The sequence below is a fragment of the Ovis canadensis genome, chromosome 4, assembly GCF_042477335.2.
Source record: "Ovis canadensis isolate MfBH-ARS-UI-01 breed Bighorn chromosome 4, ARS-UI_OviCan_v2, whole genome shotgun sequence".
Taxonomy (NCBI): Eukaryota; Metazoa; Chordata; class Mammalia; order Artiodactyla; family Bovidae; genus Ovis; species Ovis canadensis.
This window is the reverse complement of record NC_091248.1, coordinates 116195958-116223116: the sequence shown is the minus strand read 5'-3', so window position 1 is coordinate 116223116 and position 27159 is coordinate 116195958. Positions and strand designations below refer to the sequence as shown.

At 41.6% G+C, this 27159-nt stretch overlaps 1 protein-coding gene across 3 annotated transcripts in view; it reads left to right on the top strand.

Moving 5' to 3' along the window:
- DGKI (diacylglycerol kinase iota) overlaps positions 1 to 27159 on the top strand; it is a 507168-nt gene that overhangs the window by 155547 nt on the left and 324462 nt on the right. For all 3 annotated transcript variants that reach the window (XM_069588482.1, XM_069588483.1, XM_069588484.1), the window contains one exon: positions 26121 to 26229. In XM_069588482.1, coding sequence (XP_069444583.1) covers positions 26121 to 26229 — 109 coding nt within the window. The remainder of the gene's footprint in view (positions 1 to 26120; positions 26230 to 27159) is intronic.

The following is a 27159-nucleotide window of genomic DNA, read 5'->3' as shown; positions in this document are numbered from 1 at the left end:
GGTGGAAGGAGGGAAATGAATTGGGCGATTGGGGCTGACATATATTCACTAACGTGTAAAGCAGAGAGCTACTAGGAAGCTGCTGAATAACACAGGAAGCTCAGCTTGGTGCTCTGTGATGACCTAGAGGGGCAAGATGGGGAGTAGGTGAGAGAGGTTCAAGGGGGAGGGACGATGTGTGTGTGTGTGTGTGTGTGTGTGTGTATCGGCTTCCCAGGTGGCTCAGTGATAAAAATCCACCTGCCAGTGCAGGAGATGAGAGTTTGATCCCTAGGTTGGGAAGATCCTCTGGAGAAGGAAATGGCATTCCACTCCAGTATGCTTGCCAGGGAAATCCCATGGACAGAGGAGCCTGGTGGGCTACAGTCCATGGGGTGACAAAGAGTCGGACATGACTAAGTAACAATATTTATATATGTACACATATAGCTGATTCACTTTGTTGTACAGCAAAAACCAACACAGCATTAGAAAGCAACTATACCCCAATTTAGAAAACGTTGAAGAGCGAAAGGCTAAGGAAGTACCCACTTTGACCTTTGGGAATTTGCATCATCTTTTCCAGAGAGGGCAGGGGTGGAAATGAAGTTGGGAAGGGGGGCCCTTTCTTGGTCAGTGGTAAGGTGTTCACTCCTGGTGTCCCTTTCAGTCTTTCAACACACGCTGCTTGTGTTCAAGGGGCTACATTATCATTTGCTTTTAAAGATCATTAAGAGAATAGTGATTTCATTTTTAATTACCTCCCTGCTGAGTTTTTCTCCACTGGCATCTTTTGCTTTATGTTAGAGTTAACCTAGTCTGGATCCAGCTGTCTTTGGGTTATTGGTATAAAGTCGAAATGAGTGGCAGGTTGTTATAGCAACTGAATGCAATAGCAGTTGGGGATACCTGTGGGGATTGCTCGTGAGCCTGAAGAGTCTGCAAGCTTTTCTTAGGAAATTTTGCAGTCATTTAAAGATCTTTCTTGTGGTTTTTATTCTGATAGTGAACCTTTTCATGAATGTTCAGATTGTCTGAAGATGTTAAACAAAATTATAATGAGACAGTTGTAGAAAGGTTTCACGGTCTCCAGAGAACTATCATGTTGAACCTGCTATTGAGGTTCTATTAAAGCTGAAAATAAGGAATATTTGGCAGAGGCCAGAGTGGTAATGGACTCTCTGATATAAGAGCTTTGGCGATACGACCTCTTTAGTCGGCCCTTCAAGGCTTCGTGCTCCTGCCCTCAGTCATCCAGCTTTGGGCTGTCTCTTTCCTCTGTATCCCTTCCATGTGAGCTCAGCGGCGATTCTTGGTACCAGCACAAGACTGTCACTGTCACTGCCGCAGCTCTGGGCCTTTGCTCCGCTGCACCCTCTTCCTAGCATGCTTTGAATCTAATTCTTCATCTGGTTAAGTCCTTCTCATACTGAGCTTAAGTGCCACCTCCTTGGTGAAGCTTTACCTGTACCCTCTTCTAGGCAAAATTCACTCCCTTTTCTGTGCTCCTTGCAGACTGGCTCTACCACTGACATAATGAGTTGTGGGCTGTTTCTTCATGGTGTGATTGGTGTTCACGGCCCACAGAGTATTTCTGAGTAACATGTTTTTCCTACTTGCTTTGCATATTTGCATATTCCTCCTTTTTTTCTTCTGCACAGAAACAGGCCACTGTTGCAGGCGTCCACACTTGTTTGTTGTTGGGCCTGTTATACTATAGACACACCCTAGGTGAAGCTGGGGCTTTCATCATGACCCACCTCTAGGGCATCATAGAATACCCAAGTGATGTTTTGGATGATGCTAAAAGGGGCATTGCTGCTACACTTTGAGGGACTTTCAAAATGGGAAGAAAGAAGGCAGTGCGCCTGAGCACCTTCTGTCCTGCTCCACCATCAGGCTAATGTACTGTTTGGGCCTAGGTTTGTCAAGAGCTGTTTAATAATACAAATGCCTCAGCCTCCGAGCATCTAATTCGGTAGGTCTGTTCACTGACTTCTAATTAAGATAATGTTTCCAGAGCTTGGCCTGAGACTCTGTGCACAGCTAGACCGAGAGGCGGCTTTCATTCCTGGATGCACATTCAGTCCCCCAGGGAGGTTTTCCAAATATCAAGGCCCGGGTCCTATCCGCACCATTTGACACAGAATCTGTAACACCAACCGCTGATCTAAGCTCCTGTGCGCCTGCCTTTCACCAGGGAGCAAGATGCGAAAGGGAGCAGGGCAGCATTGGCTGATTCTCCTATGGGAAATTGCAGAGAAGGCTTGTATTTATTAGTTTTTATGGTGGTTATTTTTATTTGTGTTTTCTGATGAGGAGGGAGGCATGAAGGAGAACAATATAAATAGCCAGAAAGGACGGGCAAGGCCATTTCAGGTGGAAGAAGTCATATTTGTGAAGGCACGGAAATGAGCAATTTACTTTAGCTGATGGAAAGACTGCCCGTGTGGAATAATGAGATACACTTGCATGACTGGACACAGGGAAGGTGGGGCATCTCAACTTTAGCATGAGGATGTGGGTTCAATGTTGAGGAGAGCAAGGAGTTACTTCATTTCTAAGTAGGAAAGTCATTTTATTTTGTTCTTTTTTTTAAAATTGCAGTATAATTGCTTTACAATGTTGTGTTGGTTTCTGCTGTACAACAGCATCAATCAGCTCTGTGTATACCTATGTCCCTCCTCTCCCCTTTGAGCGTCCCTCCCACCTTCCTCTGTTTCACCCCCTGGGTCATCACAGAGCTCCAAGCTGAACTTGCTGTGTTACACAGCAGCTTCCTACTAGCCATCTGTTTTACGCATCATTCAGTCACTCAGTCATGTCCAACTCTTTTCGACCCCATGGACTGCAGCACACCAGGCTTCCCTGTCCTTCACTATCTCCCAGAGATTGCTTAAACTCATGTCCATTGAGTCCATGATGCCATCCAACCATCTCATCCTCTGTTACCCCCTTCTCTTGCCCTCAATCTTTCCCAGCATTAGGGTCTTTTCTAGTGAGTCGGCGCTTCACACCAGGTGGCCAGAGTATTGGAGCTTCAGCATCAGTCCTTCCGGTGAATATTCTGGGTTGATTTCCTTTAGGATTGACTGGTTTGATCTCCTTGCAGTCAAAGGGACGCTCAAGAGTCTTCTCCAGCACCACAGTTCGAAAGCATCAGTGCTTTGGTGCTCAACGTTCTTTATGGTCCAACTCTCACTTCTTTACGTGACTATTGGAAAAACCATAGCTTTGACTCTACGGACCTTTACGTTAGCAAAGTAAATGTCTCTGCTTTCTAATACACTGCTTAGGTTTGTCATAGCTTTTCTTCCAAGGAGCAAGTGTCTTTTAATTTACACTACACTGTAAATACGCCACTGTATATACACTACAGTGTATATACGTCAGTGCCGCTCTCCCAGTTCATCTCATCCACCTCTTTGCCCAAGTGTCCATGTCCATATTCTATCTGTGCACCTCTATTCCTTCAGCAAGAGAGTGATTTTATAGTTAGCATTTAATTTCAGTAAGATGTCTTCTTACCATGCTTATGGTGTGTCTTAGCTTGGGCTTTAGAAAGACAACAACAGCAACAGACAAACACAGACTGGGTGGCTTAAGCAACAGGGGTATATTTCTTACAGTTCTGGAGGCTGGGAAGTCCAAGGCCATGGTGCTCATTGATTTGGTTCCTGATGAAGGTCCTCTTTCTGTTCTGCTGACAATCTTTGTATCATGTCCCTGTGGACTCACATTGTGTGTGTGTGTGTGTGTGTGTGGCTCTTATCTCTTTCTCTTCTTAAATAAAGGCACTAAATCTCATCACGCGAGCCCCTCTGTCACGACCTCTTTGTCTTCCTGAGGCCCTGCCTCCAAATACCATCACACTGGGAGCTCGAATTTGGGTGGGGGGGACACAGACATTCAGTTTATAACAATGTGGATTGACATAAGTAGTAATGTGGAAGGATTGTATTCAGGGCCTGTTTGTGTGATAGTTGTGGTATACTGGCTGCCTCTTGTTTTATGGGTTCAATGTCATGAACCAGGGTCTCATGTGGAATTTGCACAGCTCATGCTGCTCCCCCCTGCCCCACCTCTGCTTCTCTGTCCTTTCCAAGTCTCTGTTTCCAGTTCTGGATATGTCATTGTCCTTTTTCTGGGGTAAATGTCTACATATTGGTGCAACAAAATAGAAGAAAAATTTAAAAGTAACAATTACGGACATCTAGTCTTAAAGGTGAAAATTGCTTTAAAACACTCTGCATTGTTTAAAATGTATACTTAAAAGCAAGTATGTGTTGGATGCTTTTAACATTTTTATATACCCTTCAAAGAATCTTAGAAGAAAATGATGTTAGAATTTTAGATCTGTGAAAATTTAAAATTGGATTTTTGCCTAATGTTGCTTCAGGTAATTCCATGAAGGAGAATTACCTTCAAATTGGAAGAAATGAATAAATATTGATGATAGAAAAGAATCTAAAATCAAAAAGAACAGATTTTAAAACAACCTAGTTTCTTTGAAGAGGAAAGATTTCCATATTCAACTAAATTGTATCACAGATAGTGAGACATCTTGCAGATTTGATCACAGAGCCTTGGACCAATAATGTCTGAGAAATATTGCAAATGGCAGCGTTTCTGGAAGATTGGTTATGAGAAAAGGTTCCATGGTCAAAATTGTGCAGGTGAAATTATAACAATAAGTTTAAAGACAACCTCTATTAAATTCCCCGGAGTTCTTAAATAGATATTTTATGTAGACTTATAAAAGGAAATCACAATGAACTAGCAGGAAATAAAATAATGTATGTAAATATATATTACATACATTACATAAATAAAATATCTAGTATGTACAGATATATAAATAATGTAATGAGCCTCATTTCATTTATTGTGTAGGATTATTACAGTAATAGATTTAGGAAATTCTATAGATAATTTGTATCTAAATTTTAACAATGCATGTGATCCTTTTTCATGATTTCCCTATGGTCGAGAGGAAACCACTTCCACAAATATTACTAATTACTTCCAAACTGGAGGCCAGGTCCTGTTTGAGCAGGATTTCTGCACTTGGTCATAATCTGGTTGCTACTCGCATCAGTGTCTTAGGTGAATCATAAATAATATTTACCACCTTATTCTCCTCTGGAAAAGAACTGATGCACCTGATATTAAGATGTCAGATTTTTGATATCTGTCAGTGGAAACAGTGGCCCAATATTGACCAGTGGAATGTAACAGAAGGCTATCTACTTAGGAAATGTGGCAATTAGATTAATGAGTAGATATTGGTGCTTATCACCACCCATCTTCTAGGGTGTTCTGTCTGACTTTGTGTTACTTGTAAATTCTGGGTCAAAGCTGCCTAGCCATTTGTCAGAGTCCTGGCAGATCCAGTTCCTTAGTTGTGAGGGAGGTTGGATTTGATTACTCTGCTAAGCCTGGAAGTCCATTATGTTTTGAAATTACTTTGAGAAACTGTTTTATGAAACACTGTTACCTCACTTACCTGTCAGAGAGCAAAATCACCCATCTCATCTATCAAAGTTGGTTTCAAATCGCTTGCTGCTATTTGGAGAAAAATTAAATCTCCCCTCAAAGGATGAGAACTGTCAGCATTCAGAATGCTCAAAAGAAGGGCTGTAGGCTCTGGAGGCATTTCCAAAAAAGAAAAATCACTAATATTTTGAACAAGGTACTGGAATCTCAGGAAAATGCCATCTGTCACTGAGAGATTTTCGTGTGTGTTTTCTAGAGTGGTGGCTTTGAATGGACAGCAGTAACTTGACTGTTTGAACTCCCCTACCCCCTTTATTTTTCCAGTTTTACAACATTTAAAAGTATTTTTCAGTGGAAGGAGGAAACAGAATGCAACAAAACATTTATCAAATGTTTGTAAGTTATAAAGAGTAATGACACAAAAAATACCGGAGAATTTGCTACCCATTTTAACAACAAAGAGCACTACCATAGCCTCTGATGTCCTTAATCCATCCTTGCACCTCCTTTAAGTGACCTGAATTTTTTACTTATTATTCCCTGTGTTTCATTATTCTGTTAACCAAGTATAGATATCTTTAATTGTGGCAGCATAAAACTTTATAGTGATTTCCATATGGCAAACATTTGAGGTGCGAAATATTCACTTAATCCTAAAACAATCCTCGGAGGTACCCATTGTCCCGTTGAGGAAATGAAGTATTTAGAATCCCAGAGTTAGTACTAAGTGTGGCGGCCTGTATTTCGACTCCAGTGGGCTGTTTGCAGGTTATGTGCCCTTACCCTCCACACCACACCACCTCGCAGGAATACCGAGTGTAGTCCTATTTGCAGTTTTTTTTAATGTCATATAAGTAGACATAACTGTACATCTGGGATTGGTGTTCTTCAATCATCACTCTTCCCAAGTTGCATCTGTTTCATTCTGTGGAGCTGTAGCTCATTCATTTTCATTGCCGCGGAGTGTTATTTTTCGTTATGAGTTATTTATCCATTCTGCATTCACTGGACATTTGGGGTGCTCTATTTTTTAATAATAAACAGTACTGCTGTAATATTTTTGACAGCATCTTGTGTGTAGGTGCCAGAGATGTCTAGGGTCTGTACCTTGGCGTGTCATTGGTAAATATTGTGCTGTGTTTACCTCCAGGGGCTTCCCAGGTGGCACTAGTGGTAAAGAACCCACTTGCCAACACAGGTTACTTAAGAGACGCAGGTTTGATCCCTGGGTCAGGAAGCTCCCCTGGAGGAGGGCATGGCATGCCACTCCAGTATTCTAGCCTGGAGAATCCCCATGGGTAGAGTAACCTGGTGGGCTTCAGTCCATAGGGTTGCAAAGAGTCAGACACTGCTGAAGCAACTTAGCCCAGCACGCACACATGCACATACACCTTCCGTGTCCTAGGTAATGCCAGGTGTTTCTCAAAGTGATTGTGCCTTATTGTACACCTTTTAACAGTTTACAAGCTCCCTCTCTCTCCAGTGGTTAATCTTTCCAAGAGTTAATATTAGAAATAAACTTTAAAAAATTTGCCAATGTGTACAAGGTGGTTTGAAATGGTAGAGAAAAGAATGAGTGGGGCAGGATATGAAATTCCTCTTCTTTTTCTTCTCTTTTCCCCTTCCTTCCTTCCCTCTCTTCCTTCCTTCCATCTTTCTCCACTTTTTTTCTATTTTATCGGTGGGGGGAGGGGTTCTTTTTGTTATGGATTGCTACCAATGCTTTGTCAATTACATTTGTGGAAGACATCTTTTTTATTCTGCGGTTTGTTATTCACTCTCTTCATAGTGTTTTTGATAAACAGAATGACTTAATTAAACTTGTAAAGCATTTCTAGGATATCTGCATTTTTGTATATGTTTATTTAGTAAATGCTTCGCTCCACTTTGATAAAAGGATGCTTTCCTATATTATTTTACGAATGTTACCTGGTTTTTTGGTTTACTTTTCCATCTTTAATCTACTTGGGATCAATTTTTACGCATCCTTTGAGGTAGGGTCTAATTTATTTTTTTCTGTCTGGATAATAATTTATTGTGGGATCATTTATTGAAAAATGTATCTTTTTCTCACTTTTCTGCAGTGCCAGTTCTGTCATAAATCAAGTTTCCATATACTTTTTGCTTTGTTACTGAATCACATTTTTTGTTTCGTTGGTCAGCTTGTCTATTCTTGTGTCAAAACCACACTGTATTAGTTGTCAACATGTTATAGCAAGTCTTGATATCTGTTAATGCTAACCCTACTTCCAGGTTTTTTTCTGGAACCTTGGCTACTCTTGTTCTTTGCTCTCCTATGTAAATTTTAGAATGGGTCTGTCAAGTTCACCCAAAAGCCTATAGGAATTTTGATTGGAATTTTATGAATCCTTAAATCATTCAGGGATAGAGAAGGCAATGGCACCCCACTCCAGTACTCTTGCCTGGAAAATCCCATGGATGGAGGAGCCTGGTAGGCTGCAGTCCATGGGGTTGCGAAGAGTCAGACACGACTGAGCGACTTCACTTTCACTTTTCATTTTCATGCACTGGAGAAGGAAATGGCAACCCACTCCAGTGTTCTTGCCTGGAGAATCCCAGGAACGGAGGAGTCTGGTGGGCTGCTGTCTATGGGGTCGCACAGAGTCGGACACGACTGAAGCGATTTAGCAGCAGCAGCAGCAGCAGCAGCAGCAGCAGCAGCAGCAGCAGCAGCAGCAGCAGCAGCAGCAGATCATTCAGGGGAGAACTGACATCTTTAAAAAGTCTTCCACCATATAGGCAAAGATCTTTTATTTGGATGTTTTGATTGCTTTCTAATATGTCTTTAAGTTTGCCTCTGGGCAGTTCTCTCTTTTCTCTTTCTGAAACTCTAATAGACATACGTTAGATCTACTTTCTCACTGATTTTTGCATCTAACTTTCCTTTCATTTCCACTTTTCTGTCTGTATTATGCATTCTGGATAATTTCTAAATCTTCACTATGGTTTGCTAACTTTTCTGTTGCTTCTATATACTATGTGCTCATTTATTATTTGTTTTCAATTAGTTTTCCTTATTAAAAGTTATCTATAGTCTTTTAAAATTTTTTCTTTAACTGCAATAGTCTCTTATCAATTTTAATTTTACTCCCATTGTTTATTTCTTTAAGGACACCAAACATGGTTTTATATTCTAGTCATGACAATTTTAGTATTCTAGAGTCTCTTGCTTTTGCTGGCTTGTACTCATTGATTCTTCTGTGTTTGTGATTTTTGATAAGAGATTTCATGTGTTTGGGTACTTTCTTGGAGTTCTTTGAGACCTAAATTTAAAGAATTGGTTTTTCTAGGGAGGGCTTGTATTTACTCCTTGGACACTTCAGTTCAATTCAGTTCAGTCACTCAGTTGTGTCCGACTCTTTGCAACCCCATGAATTGCAGCACACCAGGGCTCCCTGTCCATCACCAACTCCCAGAGTTCACCCAAACTCATGTCCATCGAGTTGGTGATGCCATCCAGCCATCTCATACTCAGTCGTACCCTTCTTATCCTGCCCCTAATCCCTCCCAGCATCAGAGTCTTTTCCAATGAGTCAGTCCTTCGCATCAGGTGGCCAAAATATTAGAGTTTCAGCTTCAGCATCAGTCCTTCCAAAGAACACCCAGGACTGATCTCCTTTAGGATGGACTGGCTGGATCTCCTTGCAGTCCAAGGGACTCTCAAGAATCTTCTCCAACACCACAGTTCAAAAGCATCAATCCTTCAGTGCTCAGCTTTCTTCACAGTCCAACTCTCACATCCATACATGACCACAGGAAAAACCACACCCTTGACTAGATGGACCTTTGTTGGCAAAGTAATGTCTCTGCTTTTGAATATGCTATCTAGGTTGATCATAACTTTCCTTCCGAGGAGTAAGCGTCTCTTAATTGCATGGCTGCTGTCACCATCTGCAGTGATTTTGGAGCCCCCCAAAATAAAGTCTGACCCTGCTTCCACTGTTTCCCCATCTAATTCCCATGAAGTGATGGGACCAGATGCCACGATCTTCGTTTTCTGAATGTTGAGCTTTAAGCCAACTTTTTCACTCTCCACTTTCACTTTCATCAAGAGGCTTTTTAGTTCCTCTTCACTTTCTTCCATAAGGGTGGTGTCATCTGCATCTGAGGTTGTTGATATTTCTCCCGGCAATCTTGATTCCAGCTTGTGTTTCTTCCAGCCCAGCGTTTCTCATGATGTACTCTGCATATAAGTTAAATAAGCAAGGTGACAATATACAGCCTTGACATACTCCTTTTCCTACTTTGGAACCAGTCTGTTGTTCCATGTCCAGTTCTAACTGTTGCTTCCTGACCTGCATATAGGTTTCTCAAGAGGCAGGTCAGGTGGTCTGGGAACATTGATTAACCCATAACTACCTTATACTAAATATTTGGGTTGAATCTTTGGGACAACTCAGGGAGCAAACCTATGTATGGGCTAGTGAAAGTGAAGTGAAGTCTCTCAGTCGTGTCCGACTCTTTGCGACCCCATGGACTGTAGCCTACCAGGCTCCTCTGTCCATGGGATTTTCCAGGCAATAGTACTGGAGTGGATTGCCATTTCCTTCTCCAGGGAATCTTCCCGACCCATGGATCGAACCCAGTTCTCCTGCATTGTAGACATACGCTTTACCGTCTGAGCCACCAGGGAAGTCCTATGTAAGGGCTGGCTTACAGCCTAATATTCAAGGAAGGGTTTTTTTTTTTTTTCCTTCTATCATCGAGTACCAATATCCAAGACAGATATATCTTCTGTAGACCCATGAATGGAGTCTCTGATATGTAGCCCCTATTTTTCCTGAGTTCTCTTTAGACAACACACCAGGAATGTTTACATGTAAATCCTTCCTCACTATATCGTGTCTCACACCCCCACATGCAAAGTTCTGTGACTCCTGGTACTCACAGTGGCCCATATAAGTGAGAGGCCCTAAAATTTAAACTTCATTAGTTTCATGATAAATCGAACCATGCTTAAGAGTGTATATTCATTACTTTATCATATGAAGGACATTAGAACTTTACAAGGAAATATTTTTATTTGAAAGATCGTTTATAGCCTCATACAGTCTATAAGATATTGCCTTCTCTCTTTTATAGTTGAGGAAAAGGAGGCTTGGAGCTTGTACATGGCTTGTCTAAAGTTATAAAGTTAATCCTTAGATGCCTTTTAAAAAAACCTTTATTGTGTTCTAGGAAAGTAATAGGAAAAAGATGTGTTTAATATTCTTAATTAAATTTTAACAACAACCCCAATGTGGTGTAAATTATTCTGCCTGTTTTACAGATGAAGAAATTGATTCTGAGACATTAAATCATGGTAGATCGTGTATTTGGCAAGTAGGAGAGCAGGACTTCCACTCCAGGTTACTTTAAATCCTGCCTCTTTCATCTCCTCCTGGTCGGATCCCTCATCACTCTCATTCCCATTCTGCACCACTTGTTCCTATCATCCCTTTTATAACAGTTGTATCTCTCAGCAATAATTCATGTATTTATTATTTATTATCTGTTGCTTAACAAGGGGAGGGACCATAAGTGCTGTCCTTCTGTACAGCCAGCAATTCATTGCACTGCTCTGTAGTACATAGAGGCATGTACTACTATGAATATAAGTATTGAGTGTCTAAAAGTCTGAATCTCAAACATTTTATTTTTCCGAAATATAAACTGCCTCCCCCTTTCTGAAAAACCCTTAGTGGAGGGTTTTTCCTGTTACCTTGGACTTATGGTCGAGTGTCAAAGCTGAAGACTACAAACATAGTAAGGAGGACACATTCTAAAGTTGCAGTGCTGCCAGAGCTGCCTATTGAGAGGGCTAGAAAATTGTCCCACCCAGCCCTTCTTTCTATTCCTGCAAATCAGTAAACACAGAGGATAGGCGGAAACATGTTGCTTTGTTCAGACTATGGTGTTAGTAAAGAAAGTTTCATGATTTCTTTCATTCTCTGGCTGCCACTAGGGGTTGAGGGGGAGGGCTCAGAGAGAATAGTCCTGCAAGTTAAGGGTGTCTGCACAAAGGCCTTACAGACAGTGCCCATGGGGCATTTGCTTAGTCCATGGACTTGGCTGCTGGGCCATCCCAGCAGAAGAAACAAAATCATGAACAGATGACTTGGTGGGGATTGGCCAGGCAAAATGGAGCAAATTTTGGGGTCCTTTCAAGTTCTTGATTTCCTGAAATTTCAGAAAATTGACCTCACTCAGGCTCTCAAGAACAGGTGGTTGAAATTTGGGGCTGGGGGGTGAGGGACAAGTGCAGTCTTATCAGTATCATCACAGTCCTGGGTGAGTTGGAGGCAAACAACATCAACAGCAAATCCTGGATGTTAGAAGACTGCAGGCTGATGCACTTTCCATCCTGCCGTCGGGTGGATGAGAAGACGAAATCTTGGTCAGTATGGTCAGTGCTGACGGAGTGGGCTTTGACTCCTGAGTGGGCTGCACCGTTAGTCAGTGGAGCAGATTGAAGCTACCATTGGCATAAGACGAGGGACTCAGCCTTCCCTAGTAGCTAACCGAGGGCAGTGCTTCTGCCAGTTTCATCTGATCATTGGTAATTTCCCGAGTTCTCAAAAATAATGATTTTGATGATTTTGCAAGTGTTCTCATTGCTATTTATGAAGGAGAAGTTTTTCAGAAGTTTTGACACAACCTTTTTTACTGCTGGCACAGGAATGAAAATAGTGGAGTAAGAAGTACCTTTTGATATATTTTTGGATAAGTAGGAGTTTTTGATTTTGATGATTTCCTATTCATCAGTTTCTTCTTGTGTGGTTAGAACTTTTTGCATCCTATATATATAAAAAAAAATCATTGTCTACTCCAAGGTCATGTTTTCTTCTAGGAACTTAATAGTTTTACTGTTTAGGTTTGTATCTGTGATTCCTCTTGTAACATCGTTTGTATACAGTGTGTGATAGGGATCAAGGTTAAATTTTTTAACAGTATGAATAACCTTTTTTTTTTCCCAAGATTATATGTTAAAAGGGTATTCTTTCCCCCATTGAGTTAACTGCCTCTTTTGAAGTCATACATGTGTAAGTCTGTTTTTGAAGTCTCTTATTCTTTTCCATTGACCTAATTATCAATTCTTTCTTTGATATTGCATGTTCTTAATTTGTCATTATAGTAAGTCTTAAACTGAGTAGTGAAAGTCCTTCAACTTTTTATTGTTTTTCAAGGTTTTTGACTATTTTATGTATTATATATAAACATTTTAATATCAGTTGGGTTTCAGAAGATTTAACATCTTAACAGTATTGAATCTTTCAATACACAAAATGATCCCTTCATTCATTAACAATTTCTTTAATTTCTCTCAGTAAAGTTTTATAGTTTTCAGTATAGGTCATATACATATTTTCTTAGATATGTACCTTCATAGTTCATTTTTTGAATGTCATTTTTAATGATATTTTAAATTTTTTCTTTTTCAATTTGTAGTTGCGTATATGTAGTAACACAGGAGATTTTTGTATATGGCTTCTGAACACTATGACTGCAAACTCACATATTAATTCTGGTAGATTTTTGTAGATTACTTGGGATTTTACACAGTTAAGTCATCTGCAAATTATAATTTTATTTTTTCCTTCCCAACATTTTTTTTTCTTTACTTATTTTTCTCTTTTACTCCACTGGCTAGGACTTCTAAAACAATGTTGAACAGAAGTGGGGAAAGTAGACAAACTTTGTTTCAATATTAGGGAGAAAATCTTATGTATAATATTACTTGTAGATTTTTCAGACAACTCTTTTATCATATTGAAGACTTTCTCTTTCTAGCTTATTGAAAATTTGAGTCATGATTTTTTTTGTTGTTATTGGGGCTTCCCTGTGGTAAAGAATCTACCTGCAATTTGGAAAACCCAGGTTCAATCCCCAGATTGGGAAGATACCCTGGAGAAGGAAATGGCTACCCACTTCAGTATTCTTGCCTGGAGAATCCCATGGACAGAGGCGCCTAGTGGGCTATAGTCCATGGGGTCGCAAAGAGTTGGAAGTGAGTGATTAACACTTTCACTTTTTTTCTTTTTTGTTAGTCCCGAAGGACACGTGTGAAGCATGAAGATCTGGGTGGTGATGAATTAGTTGCTGGGTGTGTCGGGCAGGAAAAATATAAAGAACATGTACACATGCACCCAGACTGGGTGGGATGGGTGATAGCCATACAGTGATAATGTGGATTGGCTGGGCTGAGGTGAGGCCTGATTTCTGTTCCTGGCTCCACCACTGACTAGCTATTTGACCTCAGATGAGGTACTTTGCTCTCTACGTTGGACCCAGAGATGCAGTAAAGAGCCAAGTTGATTTCAGAAAGCCTGGTAGAGTTGCAAATGTGACTGAAAGATTTGAAAATAAGAAACATGAGAAGAGATCGATGATCCTGGACTCCCTTTGTCTGCTAAAGAGAAGGCTGAGATATACACTGCTTTGTTACTGATTGTGGTTTATTGCACCACTCAAACATTCACCTGCTGTCTAGTCTCTGGGTACCTTGACATCTCTTTTCTTCAATGCCACATGCTCTGGATTCTTGAGCTTTATTGTAAGTCTTGAGTTCAGGGAGTGGTTTAACTTTCCTCTTAAAATATTTATTTATTTGGCTGCATTGGGTCTTGGTTGCCGCACTTGGGATCTTTCATTGTGGCACACAAGCACTCTAGTTGTGTTGCCTGGGCTCCAGAGCGCACAGGCTTTAGTGGTTGTGGCAGGTGGGGTCTTAATTCTCTGATCAAGGACTAAACCCGAGTTCTCTGCATTAGAAGGCAGATTCTTAACCCTGGGTCACCAGAGAAGTCCCTGTAATCTTACTTTAAAATAATTCCTTTATGAAAGTCTTTTTGTCTGAATTATCTGAAGTGAGCTTTCTTTACGACCAGGAACCTTCTCTCCCTTCTTCTCCCTGATACCAGTTGAGAAGACATATCTATGTTCTTAAGCCTCTCTGTAAACCTAGCATCATCCTAGGACTGGTCTCAAAGTAAGCAGTAGGTTGCTGCCTCTAACCCCACCCTCCACCCGTCTATTTTGAAGTATTTTGGGTTGTAGCTTAGGGAAATTATTTTGACCACTTTGAATATCATTTGACTCCATTCCTTTGGATCATGAAGGTTTTTGCATTTTCACGAGTCTCTTCAGTTCAGTTCAGTTGCTCAGTCATATCCAACTCTTTGCCCTGGACTTTAGTACACCAGGCTTCCCTGTCCTTTACTATCTCCCAGAGTTTGCTCAAACTCATGCCCATTGAGTGCATGATGCCATCCAACTGTCTCATGCTCCATCACCCCCTTCTCCTGCCCTTGATCTTTCCCAGCATCAGGGTCTTTTCCAATGAGTTGGCTCCTCACATCAGGTGGCCAAAGTGTTGGAGCTTCAGCTTTAGCATTAGTCCGTCCAATGAATATTCGGGACTGATTTCCTTTAGGATGGACTGGTTTGATCTCCTTGCAGTCCAAGGGACTCTCAAGAGTCTTCTCCAACACCACAGTTCAAAAGCATCAATTCTTCAGCGCTCAGTTTTCTTAATGGTCCAACTCACGCATCCCTATAGGACCACTGGGAAAACCACAGCTTTGACTAAACGGCTCTCTTGTTGACACCCTTCTTAGGGACATGTCCTAAACTGTTTTCAGTTGACAAAGCTGTGTTGTGTTATCTCCTCAGTGACATTACCAGCTGAACAAGATTGTGGTGGAAGCAGCAAAGGTGCCGGGAGTGACGAGAAACTGAAGGCAGTCGGAAAGCATCCTAGCCTGGAAGCAGAGAAGGGGAGGCTCTAAAGATAAACAATTCCTGTTGCCAGTTTTACTGGGAACAACCCTATGGAAATCTACATCCTTTCCCCTAAATTCTGTGGTTTCCCAAAGGGCTTACATTCGTAAAGTTATTTCTGTTCCCAGGCTCATGCTTTTTCTAAATTTGTTCAATTTCGGATTATCTTTCTATCCCAGTAGGCAGTCTATTCTATATTCATTGACCTAGATGTAAAATTCAGCCTCTTCTTCAGTTTCACATTCATAAAACCCAACTGCCATGAAGCCAGGAGTAGGCTTTCCTGAAGACATAAGAGCAGGAGAGAAACAGAGAGGAGGGGCATTTCCATGACAGCAGCTCAACTTCCAGTTGGACATTAGACTGTGTCCTTAAAATGCCCTTCTGCCCTCCACGCACCAGAGCATCTCATGGGTCGCTTCAAGCCACCGTCTGCCCAGCCCCTGTACCATCTTGTCCATCCATCTCTCTCCTTCTATGCCTTCCCTTCCCTTCCCTCCTTCCTTTCAGAGGGAATGCAGGTGGGTGGAGCCATTGGAGCCAGACATCTGGGCTTTAGTCTTGGCCTCATTACTTCTGAGCTGGATGGCTTTTATAATTTCCTTAAACTTTCCCATGTTAGTTGTTCCATCAGAAAAATGGGCATAATAAAATGATCTATTTCCTAGTTTTTCGTGAGTATTAGAAAGGTGTGTGGTGGATTTTGTGGGTTGCTGTCTGCACGCCTTCTCAGGACCAAGGTGCTTATTTTTTTCAGCTTCCAAGAGCACTGGCTGCTGAGAGTCTGCAGCTGAGCCCCTCCCCAGGCATTGCCTCAATGTAAGAGAGTCTCTTGACCATGTTATGCTTGGCCAGGGGGCTGCCTGCACCCAACAACTGATTGATGTGGAGGTTCAAAGTCATGTCTCTGCCTGAAATTGGGACAGCTCTGAAGGGCATTCCAGCTCCAGATTGTTATGTGCGATCAACTGAAGTCTCTAATTGCATCACGGTTCAGCTTCTTACTTTGCCAGTCCTGCTCCTCTCACCCCCAACAAGCTCTCTAGTAAACTTGCAAACATCTGCTTCTAGCCTCAGAGAAAACCGTTAAAATAATGTCCAAGGCATACAGGGTATCTAGCAGATTGCTATTATTATTGTTATTTGGAGAGTAAGATCATATATTTTATGAGATTTTTTCAAAATATTCTAGAAATATATAAAGCTACATAGCAAATTCTAATTAATAGTTTAAACCATGAGTAGCCTGCCAGGCTCCTCTGTCCATGGGATTTCCCAGGCAAGAATACTGGAGTGGGTTGCTGTTTCCTTCTCCAGGGGATCTTCCTGATCCAGGGATTAAACTCACGTCTCCTGCACTGCAGCCAGATTCTTTACCACTGAGCCACCAGGGAAATACCAACAATAGCAACACAAGAAATTCTGATTTGTAGTTTGAACCATGAGTAGGGAATATAAAATTATCCTAAATTCTGACAATGGAAAAAGTTTACTGTTTGATTTTTTTAAATGTTATTTTACTAGACCATATATATTCTAATTAGTCTGCTCCAAAAGAAGTAGAACCTTGCTTCTTAGTAATGTGACTCTTACCTGATATTCTTGGGATACTATATTTTTGTTGTCTCTATATATTGATTAATTGTCCACAAACGATAGAGGTGCTGGCAGTTTATATCCCCATAAAAAGTTAGAGGTTGACCTGTGAAAGACTGATGTGTCATGATTTTATAGACCAAAGAGAGGTTAATGTCACAGGGGCTAAGGTCTTATTAACCTGTAGAAAGTTATCTATTGTTAGAGCGGATTTAGAAGTCTTTTTAGGTACTTTCCTCCTGATTATTATAAATAATCAGTTTGTCATACCCCGTTTCTTATACAGACTTTGGATTTTGCATTTGTCGCCTTTGTTCGTTCCTTCACTGTTGAATCAAATAGAACTTTATCAGATGCTCAGTATCTGTGTGAGACTGTTGTTCTTAATACTGATTTTTCATAGGAGTGTGTTTCTGAAGTATTATTAGTTTCTGAAGGGTAGAATTATAATTGAAAGGTACCCAGCGTTTCACGGGGACAGAAGTCAACGTTTTGGAGTTGACTTCTCCAAAGCCTTTGACTGTGTGGATCACAACAAACTGTGGAAAATTCTGAAAGAGATGGGAATACCAGACCACCTGAGAAATCTGTATGCAGGTCAGGAAGCAACTGTTAGAACTGGACATGGGATAACAGACTGGTTCCAAATCTGGAAAGGAGTATGTCAGGGCTGTATATTGTCACCCTGCTTATTTAACTTATATACAGAGTACATCATGAGAAATGCTGGGCTGGAAGAAGCACAAGCTGGGATCAAGATTGCCAGGAGAAATATCAATAACCTCAGATACGCAGATGATACCACCCTTATGGCAGAAAGTGAAGAGGAACTAAAAAGCCTCTTGATGAAAGTGAAAGAGGAGAGTGAAAAAGATGGCTTAAAGCTCAACATTCAGAAAACTAAGATCATGGCATCTGGTCCCATCACTTCATGGGAAATAGATGGGGAAACAGTGGAAACAATGTCAGACTTTATTTTGGGGGGCTCAAAAATCATTGCAGATGGTGACTGCAGCCATGAAATTAAAAGACACTTACTCCTTGGAAGGAATGTTATGACCAACCCAAACAGCATATTACAAAGCAGAGACATTACTTTGCCAACAAAGGTCCATCTAGTCAAGGCTATGGTTTTTCTAGTAGTCATGTATGGATGTGAGAGTTGGACTATAAAGAAAGCTGAGTGCTGAAGAATTGATGCTTTTGAACTGTGGTGTTGGAGAAGACTTTTGAGATTCCCTTGGACTGGAAGGAGATCTAACTAGTCCATCCTAAAGGAGATCAGTCCTGGGTGTTCATTGGAAGGACTGATGTTGAAGCTGAAACTCCAATACTTTGGCTACCTGATGTGAAGAGCTGACTCATTTGAAAAGACCCTGATGCTGGGAAAGATTGAAGGTAGGAGGAGAAGAGGGCAACAGAGGATGAGATGGTTGGATGGCATCACTGAATCAAGTGGACATGAGTTTGAGTAAACTCCCGGAATTGGAGATGGACAGGGAGGCCTGGCGTGCTGCAGTCCATGGGGTCTTAAAGAGTTGGACACGACTGATCGAGTGAACTGAACTGAAAAACCCTGTTATACTAAATCAAGATTGTGGATCTAGCTTTGAAGTATATTTGCTATTAAAGCATGTATATTTGCTAGAGTTGTCATTAACAAAGTACCAAGCACTGTTTTAAGCAATAGGAATTTATTGTTTCACAGTTCTGGAGGCTGAAAGTTTAAGATCAGCTGCTGATTCCTTCTGAGGCTGAGGGAGAATGTGGTCTAGGCCTCGCTCCTCTAGGTGCTGTGGTTTTCTGGCAATTCTTGGCCTTCTCTGGTTCATGCACACATCCCTGGATCTCTGCCTTTATTTTCACATGGTGTTCTCCTTATGTGTGTATCTATCCAAGTCGTCTCTTCCATAAAGACCCCAGTCGTATTGGATTAGGGCCCACTCTAAGTCCCTCTTTTAACTTGATTATCGCTGTAAAGACCTTCTCTCCAATTAAAGTCTCTTTCTGCTATGCCCTGGGGATTAGGCCTTCATCAGATGAATTTGATGCGGGAACACAATTCAACCCCAAATAGTATGATTACTTTTTATCTATCCCCAGGGATTACCTCAACTGATATCTTAAGGAGAAGAATGTCATTAACTCCTGAGAGAATCCCAGTTAAGAAATGTTGCCTCATGTCTACATCATTGCCATATTGCACACCAACCCTATGCCAGCACTGCTCTAGGAATGTGCTGATGATGAACTAGGCTGGGGAAATAAATCCTAACAGTGGGTTCCCAAGTTCCCAGGGGCATTTAGCAGCCAGTCTGCTTTACAGATTAAACAAACAAACAGTTGCCTTTTTGGTATTGCAATCATTTACAAGAATATCATTAAATACTTCCAGTGTCATTTGGATTGCATTTTTTTTTTAATATGTTGGTAAATTTGTCTGAGGGGAGTGAGTGCTGCTGCTTAATTTTGCTCTAGGCAGTTAGGCAAGTCAGGGAAGAAAAGTGATTCATTCCTTCGGCAACCATGGAATTATTTACGATGACTGGAAGAAGAATCTGTTTGAATAACCCCTTTGAACTGCCTGACACATAATGGAAGTTTGTTAAATGTTTATCGAAGGAACAGCGGTGTCCAGGGAACTTGGAATATTTGAGAGCAATCGAATAAAAAGCACATATTTATTCAGAGATTTACCATATACCTCGTCTTGGCTGGATGCTTCTGAGGACGGCTGAGGCATATGCGAGACCGGTAACAGCCGTGACTATTTATTGTGCTTGTCATGTGCCAGCCATCCTGCACATGTTTAAGAAAATGGCCAGAGCTGCTCTCTGAGTTGGATAACATTGTTTTGATTTGAAATACAAGGAAAGGCTAAGAGAGGTCACGCAACTTGGTGACGGGTGAGGTAGGGTGTGTTCTCAACCCGTGTGATCAAATGCCTCTCTAATCGGCCTCTCTCTGAAAGCTTGCACTCTTGTTGTAGAGATCAGACACTTATAATTCCAACAACTACAAAAGTAGCGTGGCAAGAGGCTGATTGTGTCATATGTCTCTTTTGCTGTGTAAGGCTGTGCTGTTACCATTTCATATAAGCGTGGGTTTGGGTAATGGTTAAGTATGTACATGGTTAAGTAAGATGCCTGGATTAAAATCTCACTTGAACCTCTTCCCATCTGTGTGATCTTGGACACGTAGTTTAACCATTCTGTGCTATAATTTTTTTTTTAATTGTAAATTAGGAGATAATAAAAGTACCTGCCTCGTGAGGGATATATAAGGAATGTAAAATGAAGCAATGCCTGGCAAAATATATTTCCTGCTAGAAGCTTCACAAAGGCAACAGTTTATGCAAGCTTATTTCATTCACGTATCTTAAACATGTAGAACGGTGGTTGGTATGAAACAGACATTCAGTAGTAAATACATTGGTGAATGAATAAATGTGTTTCAGTATATAAATGCTAGGGCTTAGTCACATTAGCAGACATAATGAAGTGGTCAGATGTATGCACCTTTATATAGAACAGTAGTTCTCAGCTCACAATTCATGTTAGAAATACCTGGAAGGCCTTTAAGTAGACTGATTCTCCAAGTCCCATCATAGGCAAAGGTTGAGAATCACTGTGAAAGTAACAGATACCAGTGTAGACTCATCCATGTATAACATGTTGAAGATTCAACACCAGTGGTGATTTTCTGAATGCCTTTCAACCCTTAGGTACCTAAACCCAACCTTTGTTTCAGTAATGATTATATTCCTGAAAAATGTTAATAGATGTTAAGATGGTCAAAAAATACTATTTTCATATTAAAATGAATTAAGGTTTAGGCTCAAATAATTACACAGTTTTTTTCTCTATATAAATCTCTGGTAAGATGTTTGAAATTTATGTGGGTTTGAGACAACTTTTTTTTATTGAGTAGACTCCCCTTAACATGACAGGCAGTTTGTCTGGATCAACCAAGAAGCACTGTGGGCTGCTGTGAACATAGGCAAAGTTAGTGCAATTAATGGAGGGAAAAACACCAACAGGTACCATAATTAAGATTTTGCTTGAGGTACTTGGGGAATTAAACCAAGGTACAGAATGACTTTTGAGGCAGCTGGTTCCTTTTCTAGAGCAAGGACATGAGTCCACTGATCTCTAGTGTGAAAGTTGCCTATCTTAAGAGGCTTCCTGGCTAAGGAGACCTCCTAACTCTTTGGTGCTTCTCCCAGCATTTGGGCTCCTCATTCTGTCCCCGCAGGTAGCATCACTCGGACAGGGAGTTTGCAAGAGGGGGATGGATCAATTCTGGGAGCCACATCACCCTGGAAGAACAGGAGAACCAACCTGAACCGAGAGAAATTTGCAGAATGGATAATTAAAAAGGATTCTGGCCCAGTAACCACTTACATGTTTTCCCATAAATTAAAAAAAAGATCCTTTCTCTTTATGAAGAGCACATGCTGCATGTTTATTTCAGTAATTTGTATTAAGAAAGTATTGACTATCATATGCCTTTTACAAATGCTGTAGCAAAAGATTCCATTTTAATGTTGATCACAAAGCCGTTTCGAGGTCTCTTAGGCTTCTTAACACTGGATTCTCTCTCTCATTGCCTTTATCTTTAAAGAGCTTCTTTGAGGGATTTTTGGCTTTCTCAGGAAAGAATATCACTGAAATGGAAGGCCTGAGATATAATTCAAATCGTCCTAATCAGATTTCTCAACCCTTGATCTAATCAGCAAGCTGTTTGGCTTAGCTTCTTGGTCAAGTTCATTCATTAACTCAGAAAGCATTTATTGAATATATGCTGTGTCTACCCCGGGCTAGAACATAATAAGATTAGTAGATGAATTGAGCCCTGTCCTTTAGGAGTTTATAGTCTTATTGAATGAAGTGAAGGAAATAATAGAATGCTGTTTAAAATATATGATGGTTTTTGTACTTTAAATATGTTCACGGTTTTTCGTGGCAGATAATTGACATCAACTGTGACTTTGTGTGCCTGAAACTGCACTTTAGCATATTTTGGTTTTGTATCTGTTTCACCATTAATATCACACTTCTTCTTTTCAAAGACTCTCTTGCCATTATAGTTATCACCTGACAAAGTATTGTTGTAAAGTTAATAGAATTATTGCCATTTCATGGTTTTACTTACTGTGGATTTGGGAGGATTCTGAGCAGGAGGAAACAATGAAAGTTGAAACTCCATTGAGTTTTTTTTTTTTTTTAATTGTAGTAAACTGCAGCATAAACCCCCTCAACACACATCAAATTCTATCAGATTCTTAAATGTCATATTTTGCAACCAAGATGAATCCAAATAGAAAAATAACTTATACTAATGTTATTTGAGGTCTGAGAAATAATGAAATTGCTTTCTTATTTTGGAACAAAGTGTGTATACATGTATGAACTATTGGAAAAAAAGGCTTTTTCTCCCATGGTTATTTGGAAGAATGGGAAGCTATAATCAGAAGTTACCTCCCACCCCCTTTATTACCTCTATATATTTTTCCTGTTCTCTCTCTTATGTAATATCCTTTTGTGAGGCCCATTTACAGTTACAAACTGGCAGCCACTTTGAAGTTTCTTATTTATTTCCCCCCTAATTAATGTTTTTATGTGTGGTAGATATACAATTTTCTTCTATTAATGTTACAAAAAAGCCAACCTTAAATTTGCATCCACAATGGGGAATAATCAACAAAAGCCCTTAATCATTTGTATTCAGAGGCTGGGTGAAAGTGTGATTTGACTGAGGTTTCATTGCTGGGCTTATCCAGGCTTAGGGCTTCCCAGGTGGCGCAGTAGTAAAGAATCTGCCTGCCAGTGCAAGAGACGCGGGTTCGATCCCTGGGTCCAGAAAATCCCCTGGAGAAGGAAATGCCAACTCATGCTAGTATTCTTGCCTGGGAAATCCCATGGATAGAGGAGCCTGGTGGTCAACAGTCCATGGGGTTGCAAAGAGTCAGACACGAGTGAGCAGACATGCAGCCACGCGTCCAGGGTTAAATGTTAGTATGTCTCTTGCCTTATAACTACATTGCTCTTCTAGAGACATATGTATTCCTTGCATCCTAATTTCACTCTCTGAGCAATTTGCTGGCAGTCCTCGTTAGCAAGAATAATCAGGTTTTGGGGGTCAGTCTCCAGCTTCTGATGAGTTATATTCATTTGTCCTGTGGTTTCCTTTGTGATAATAGAATTTTGTTTCCCCTTTTCTATTTTCTGATCACACATCTCTGTGGCTATTCACAGAAAAATGAAGGATCTGTGTTTTTCTCTTCACCTGAAATTCAGGAATTCTTCAGCTGTCCTAAGACTTTGTGTTTAGGCACCATTTTTTTTTGCTAGAATACTTAAATTTAGATTGTGATAACTGTTAGGGAATCAAAAGTGGAACCTGTAGATGTTGACTCCACAGAGATCTGACTTTCTTGTGATAAAAACTGTGACTCAGAATCACCATACAGGGTAAATCAGAGAAAAGTCCTAATGAAAAATGCTAAAGAAGTTCTTTGAACTCAGCTGGAGGAAAAAATGCCTTGGGGGAGGAAGTGAAGGCTCACCATATAAGAGTCATCTAGTATTCTTTTCTTCTGGCTCAAGAAAATGGGATATACTTTGGAGTCAGGGGCCAAAACTGATGTTATTCCTTATTTGTCTTGATGAAAGTGAGGCGAAAAATACTGTGTCATCAGACTGTCTTTAAAGGCCTATGTATGTGTGATGACTGTTTTGGGGGGCCTATGTAAAGCAAGTACATTCCTTGCTGCCCAGTGGGAGCTTCTGTAGGCTGCTGGCAAGCTTGATATGATCACTTTCAACTACTGAAGACCTGACCAGTGTTTCTGGGACTTCCTGTGTAGGAATATAAGAGAAAGAGAAGAAGAAAGGAAGGAGCAGGAGAGGGAAGGGGAAGGAGAAGAAGGAGAATCTTCCAGTGTTCTTTCCTTATGGCTCAACAAAATGGAATATATAATGGAGTGAGGGGAAGAAGCAGATGAAGGACGGGTGAAGGAGGCTGGACACTGGCTGAACTCTCAGACCTGCTTGATCCTTGATGACTGACTGGCTTCTTTTCTGGAGTCTGCTCAGCCTTTCCTTGGGTTTGGGGGCTGCTGTTCACCTTGCTGACCTTTGCAAGTGACATGACTGGGTGGAGCTTGCAGAGGTCAGGGGACAGTGCAGGGAGATCATCTGTCATTAGCAAGATTCTACTGGGCTTTGATGGGATCCCATCTTACTGTTGGTGTGTCGCCTTGCTCCTCTGTGTGAGGATCTGGGCCTCCCTGGGGACTTGGTGCATCTGCAGGTCCAGTGTCAGAGGTGGCAGGTTCCTTCAGTCTTGCTCACGTCTCGTGAGACAGGCTGTAGGGAGCTATGGGCAGTCAAGCGGGCAATGAAGTGGTTGCTGATTTCCTCCTCCTGGATAGGCCTGGGGTATTCAGTGCCCCTCACCTGCCTAAGATACTTTTTCTGTCCATCTAAATAAGGAAGTGAACTAAAATGAGCTTGAATGGCCAGATATTGCGTTTATACAGGAATATCAGAGGAAGTGGGGCTTCCCTGGGTGGCTCAGTGGTAAAGAATCTGCCTGTGATACAACAGGAGATGCAGGAGGCATGGGTTCCATCCTTGGGTCAGAAGATCCCCTGAAGAGGGGGCGCAGCAGCCCACTCCAGTATTCTTGCCTGGAGAATCCCATGGACAGAGGAGCCTGGGGGGCTACAGTTCATAGGGTCGCAAAGAGTTGGACACGACTGAAGCAACTGCTCACACACACACTCAGCAGAGGCAGTGCAGTGTGGGACACGCAGACTGTAGCGAGCTGTGGGCAAGTCTCCTGATAGTTTGGAATGCAGTGTCCTTATGGTCAAAGAGAGTAAAGTGGTGAGAGTCCAGACAGATTCTAAGCAGCAGGTTCATTGGGTTGAGGATGGGGAGAGATGCTTGGCAGATATTCTGCATTGGAGGGATAAGCTTCTGTCTCCTGGAAATCAGGCATTTACTGGAAGTCAGTCTCTTAGCACTTACGTTTTGTTTGCCTGAGGGCACTTGTGGGAGATTCTCCATTTCATAGTGTCTAGATCCATTTTAGATTAAAATCCTTCCACACTCCTGTGCAGCAGCGTGAAGCCTTTAGAGACAGAAAGAAGCACCTGGGAAGCATGTGGAAGCTCGGATTCCTGCCCTCCCCACCCCCGCCCCAAGCCCAGCCCAGACTCAGGACTCAGAGCCACAGCATCACAAGGCACCCCTTATTCTAGTTCAGGCTGGTCTCAGAGCAACACATGGACACTCCCAGAGAGGACTGCTCCTCTCCCTTCCAGGGAGCCACTTAGTTAAGCCACAGATCAGCACTCCTGTTTAAGCTTGAGACCATTGTCTGACATTTCTGATGGAGCTGTTCAGAAATTGGCCTTCTATTATTCATGATGGAACCATAAGCTCTCCGTGGGTGATCCCTGCTTTCTTCCTTTATCTTGCTCTCCTCATTCTCTCCACTCTGCCCTTATCTCCTCCCTCCCCTTTGCTCAGCAGTAGGCATGTTTGCTTGCTAAAGCAACTCCTCTTATGGCTTATCTTTGCCTAGGTCAGTCTTGACTTTCTCAACCTCTCCTGATTCCATCCCTCCTTTCTGACCCGAATTCTGTGATGTTCCACTCAACAAACCTAACATCCAACCAACATGTTTTCGAATTTTCTTACCCCAGACTTTGATAAAATATTGGTCTTGCATTGTGTGATTTCCAGGATACGAATCAGTCTTTTCCCACTTAGAACCTCAAGTCAACTGTAGACATCCTCTGCAAGGGCAAGGGAAGATGTTCTTGAGATGTGTAACAGTGAACTTGGGGGTGGTAACCAGCTTGGAGAGCTCTTTGCTGGGAAACGGAGGAATTTTAATCAAAGACCTCACAAGCCTGCTTTGCTTGCTTTTAGTCTCTGGCAGCTTTTAAATTGTCCAAGGACTGTGACCACCTCAGCCTTAGGTCTTTTTCTGCAAACAGAGACCTGCATTCTGCTGTCTCCCCTGAATGTCCCTAAGGTGGCCCCCTCAACCTTCCTGTGTTTTGAGACCTGCCATCCTTGGTTCTCACCATGCACTTTAGAGATTCCAGTACATTTGCAAAGGTTTTCACACATGCAAGACTAACTCAGGCATCGTTTCTACCCCATGGGAAATTTTCAGCTCTGTATTACCTTCTGATGTTGGTTTTTGTGTTTTTGTTTTTGTTTTTTTTTTTTTTTTCCTTCTTGCTGCAGGAAAGCAATCTCTCGGGCAGGCCTGCAGCACTTGGCTCCTGCGCATCCCCTCAGCCTTCCTGTTGCAAACGGTCCAGCGAAGGAGCCCAGAGCGACTCTGGACTGGAGCGTAGGTGTCGTTTCCATGTAACGTCATTTCACTGCATGTGTGTCTTTCCCATTCTCAGGATTCCTGTAGCTCCTGACAAGACTTGATCATTTTCAGTATTGTTCACTGACCCATCTTTGAGTATCTAAGCCCCGGCTCCATTTCCAGATTTCCAGGAACATAGCTCCTTTTATGAAGTCAAACATATTGAAGACTAGGCTAAAAACTTCAGGAATCCTTTTAAACACTATTTGCCTGGGATTGCAGCTGTGAAACTGAGCAACTTCACTTTCACTTTTCACTCTCATGCATTGGAGAAGGAAATGGCAACCCACTGCAGTGTTCTTGCCTGGAGAATCCCAGGGACGGGGGAGCCTGGTGGGCTGCCATCTCTGGGGTCGCACAGAGTCAGACATGACTGAAGTGACTTAGCAGCAGCAGCAGCAGCAGCTGTGAAATAACAAGTACTTCTGTGCACATGCTTCATTGGTCCCTGCCTGCCAAGTTGGCGATGAATAGAGTTTACTCTTAGAGACTAAGTCGTAAAGTCCAAGTTTGATTTCCTTAGCTCAAGCTGCCTTTTTCTTTTTTGGTGCTTTTCTTTCCTTTTTCATTTTTCCTGAGAGAGGATGACCTCACTTACATTCCAGGCACTCCATGTCCTCCTGTCTGCTATGTTTCCTCTCCTAACCCAAAGGTGATGGGTCCTGTATCAGTGGGGTGGGTATATTAGCTGATTTTTAAAAAATTTATTTTATTGAAGTCTAGTTTGTTTACAGTGTTGTGTTCATTTCTACTGTTGTTGTTATTGTTAAGTCACTAAGTCTTGTCTGACTCTTTGCAACCCCAAGGACTGTAGCCTGCCAGGCTCCTCTGTCAGTGGGATTTCCTAGGCAAGAATACTGGAGTGGGTTGCCATTTCCCTTTCCAGGGGATCTTCCTGACCCAGGA